Genomic DNA, 3,184 nt, shown 5'->3' with positions numbered 1-3,184 from the left:
GAGTTCAGTATATTTAATCAGCTTGGCATGCTGCTATGACCTGTCATCCTAGCACTGGGGAGATGGAGGCAGGAGGATCAGGAGTTCATGGCCATCTTGGGCTATTTTGTGAGTCTGGAGAAAGCATGGGTTACATGAAACTGTCTCAACAAAACCAAAACCGAAAAAGTACTTCAGAGTGTCCAATACATTAGTGGAGTTTATTATAAGCAAACAATAGATGAATCTGAAGAAAGGCTTGGGACTTTGTCCCTCATTACTCACTTCTGCCCGTCAATGCCTCCCACAGACCTTCTTCAGTGCCCCTTTAACTTCTTTGTTCCTTAAAGTATAGATGAGCGGATTCAGCATGGGAGTCACCAGGTTGTAGAAGAGAGTGAGAAATTTCCCTTGGTCCTGGGAAGAACTATTCCCGGGCTGCATATACATATAAATGATGCTTCCATAGAACAGGGAGACTACAGTGATGTGGGAGCTGCAGGTGTTGAAGGCTTTCCATCTTCCAGCGGCTGACTTGATCCTCAGCACAGCGGCAGCGATGTAGCCGTAGGAGACAAGGATCAGCGTGAGGGGCAGCAGGACGATAAGGATGGCAAAGGTGAAAGCCAGCATTTCCACCGCGCGAGCATCCACACAGGCCATCTTGATCAGAGCTGGCATTTCACAGAGGAAATGATTGACTCTGCGGCGGCCGCATCGGGACAGGGTCATGGTCAGAGGTGACATGACGACAGCATTGATGAGCCCACTTCCCCAGGCCAGAGCCACGAGTCTCACACACAGCTGTGGGTGCATAATGACCATGTAATGCAAAGGTTTGCAAACGGCAGCATAGCGGTCGAAGGCCATCACAGCTAGGAGGATGCACTCTATGCCCCCGACCGAGAGGAAGGAGAAAAGTTGGACCACACAGCCAGCATAGCTGATGGTCTTGTCTGGGCCCCAGAGGTTTACCAGCATCTGTGGGATGCAGCTGGTACTGAAGCAGAGATCCAGAAATGAAAGATTTGCCAGAAAGAAGTACATTGGGGTGTGAAGCCGGGGATCCAGTATACACACGAGGATTATGGTTGTGTTCCCCAGCACAGCCACCGAGTACAGAGTAAAATTAATTATGAAGAGCACCATCTCCAGGCGAGGGCGATCAGAGAAGCCCACTAGGATGAAACCATACTCGGAGCTGTCATTGGACTTCTCCATTGCCCTTTCCTCACATCGTCAGATCTGTGCAGCTGTAGGGACCAAATGAGGAACCGTTAATCTCTGTTTCCTAAAAACCTTGCAGCAACAGGGTCCAGGGAGGAACAATTAGTCACCTAGTCTGACATTGCCATCCACAGGAGACAGCTCTCCACCCAGAAGTAAGGACTGTTCATCGTTGACACAAATTATTTCATGTTGGGAAATTTTGGCATAATCACCTATTAATTTGAATTAATTAATTTTTGGAGACAGAGTCTCATGTAGCCCAGATTAGCCTCATGCTTCCTCTGTAGCCAACTGACACTGAACTCCTGACCTTCCTGTGTTCACTTCCAAGTACTGAGATCATAGGCAAGTACCACAGCATCCAGCTACAACCTTCTGTTAAAGAGAAAATTTCTCCCAATGATTTGTAAGACCAAAGTATTTTAGCTCTAATATCAGATCCTTCCTTGCTAACATATTTGTAAGTAGCTACCACAATTCAACTAACTGTTTTACACACAGGCAGACAGTCCCCTTTCTTCCAGTCTCCATAAAACAAAGCAAGCTGATGTGTTACGACCCCAGCTGGGGTCTTCTACATGTCTTAAAGGTAGACCTTTAAAAAGATGACAACCAGGACTGAATTCAGACCTGAACTTGTCTTACAAAACACAAGATTCAGGCAACTACCGGCTCTTAGGAGCTGTGACAGTCTTCTTAATGAGGTATGAACAGGCTTTTCTTTACAGTGTCTTAGGAGTGATGACAGTCTTATTAATGAGGTATGAACAGGCACTTTCTTTACAGTGTCTGTACTATCTTTTATATGTAAGGTATAATTACATCTGCTAAGTATCTCAGGTCTGCCAACTGATACCTCAACCATTCACTTCTTGGTGAGTAACAACATCTTACAACCTAAGTTGCTAAGGTTAGGGAGCATAATCTGTCCAGAAATGAAACAGCCACTTGGCTGTGTTTTGTCTTCTATTCACCTTTTAGAAATACCAAAACAATTGTAGAAGTTAGAAGAACAGCAGGAGAGATGAATGGGGAGAAAGTGAAGGAGAATGTGAGAAATAAAGAGCGATTAGAGCCAGGCATTTCTGGAACACGCCTTTAATCCCAGCACTGGGAGGCAGAAGCAGGCAGATGTCTAAGTTCAAGGCCATCCTGGTCTACAGAGCAAGCTCCAGGACAGGCACAGTTACACAGAGAAACCCTGTCTCAAAAAAAAAAAAAAAAGCAATTAGAAAAGAGTAATTTTAAAACACATTGATCCTAATATGTCCCCAAAATGAAGAGAGCGTGATTGATAAATAACACAGTCAGAGCTGGATTAAAGACACCAAGATGACAGATGACAGAGTCAGGCAAGAGTGTAGACACCTGCTGCCTCCAAAGGAAACATGGCTCTCACCCTCAGTCTGCCAGCTTTTTGATAACCAGAAGGAATGACACAATGAGGACTCCTAAGTGGATACTACAGCACATCCAGAGTGTTGTGCGAGCTTGAGGGCTCCTCCTCATAGTGTGTTCAATCAGTAAACCACGAACAAAACAGCAGCAGAGCTGGAGGGCTTTTATCAACTATGTTGATTCTTCTAAGATCGATGGTCCTCTAGTAAGTTTAGTTTTCCACAAACAACTATACCAAAGTAAAAAACAAAAACAGTGTCCCCATTCTTTAGTCCTTTAGGCTCACCTGTTTTCAACTTTGCCCAACAATTCAGGAATAACACACATTAATGTTTTTTTCTTATTTTTATCTTGTTATCTGGGATTTTTGTTGTGGTCCTGCATTTGATATAGATGAAAAAAACAGGAGTATAAAACAAAAAAAATAGGATTATTAAATGACAGGCTGAAAATCAAGTCCCCAACTCTCTGTGCATTGAATTCTAGTTTTTTTCTGAAGATGTGTAAAGACCTTTTCTTTCTTCTTCTTATAGTTTGAGTAAAGTGATAAAAAGGAAAGGTACAATGATGCAATCAC

The 3,184-nt window shown here is 43.7% G+C and overlaps 1 protein-coding gene across 1 annotated transcript; it reads right to left on the bottom strand.

The window, feature by feature from the left end:
* Positions 1-273: 273 nt before the first annotated feature.
* LOC131910449 (putative olfactory receptor 2W6) lies at positions 274-1,200 on the bottom strand. The gene has a single exon (XM_059262379.1). It carries the CDS (start codon positions 1,198-1,200, stop codon positions 274-276), a length of 927 nt encoding a protein of 308 aa, XP_059118362.1.
* Between the last annotated feature and the right edge of the window lie 1,984 nt (positions 1,201-3,184).

This window comes from Peromyscus eremicus, chromosome 5 (genome assembly GCF_949786415.1).
Source record: "Peromyscus eremicus chromosome 5, PerEre_H2_v1, whole genome shotgun sequence".
In the NCBI taxonomy this organism is placed as follows: domain Eukaryota; kingdom Metazoa; phylum Chordata; class Mammalia; order Rodentia; family Cricetidae; genus Peromyscus; species Peromyscus eremicus.
This window is presented reverse-complemented; position numbering and strand designations above follow the sequence as displayed.

Bases quoted from the DNA above. Each gene is read 5' to 3' on its own strand.
- LOC131910449 (XM_059262379.1), bottom strand. From the start codon at position 1,200: ATGGAGAAGTCCAATGACAGCTCCGAGTATGGTTTCATCCTAGTGGGC.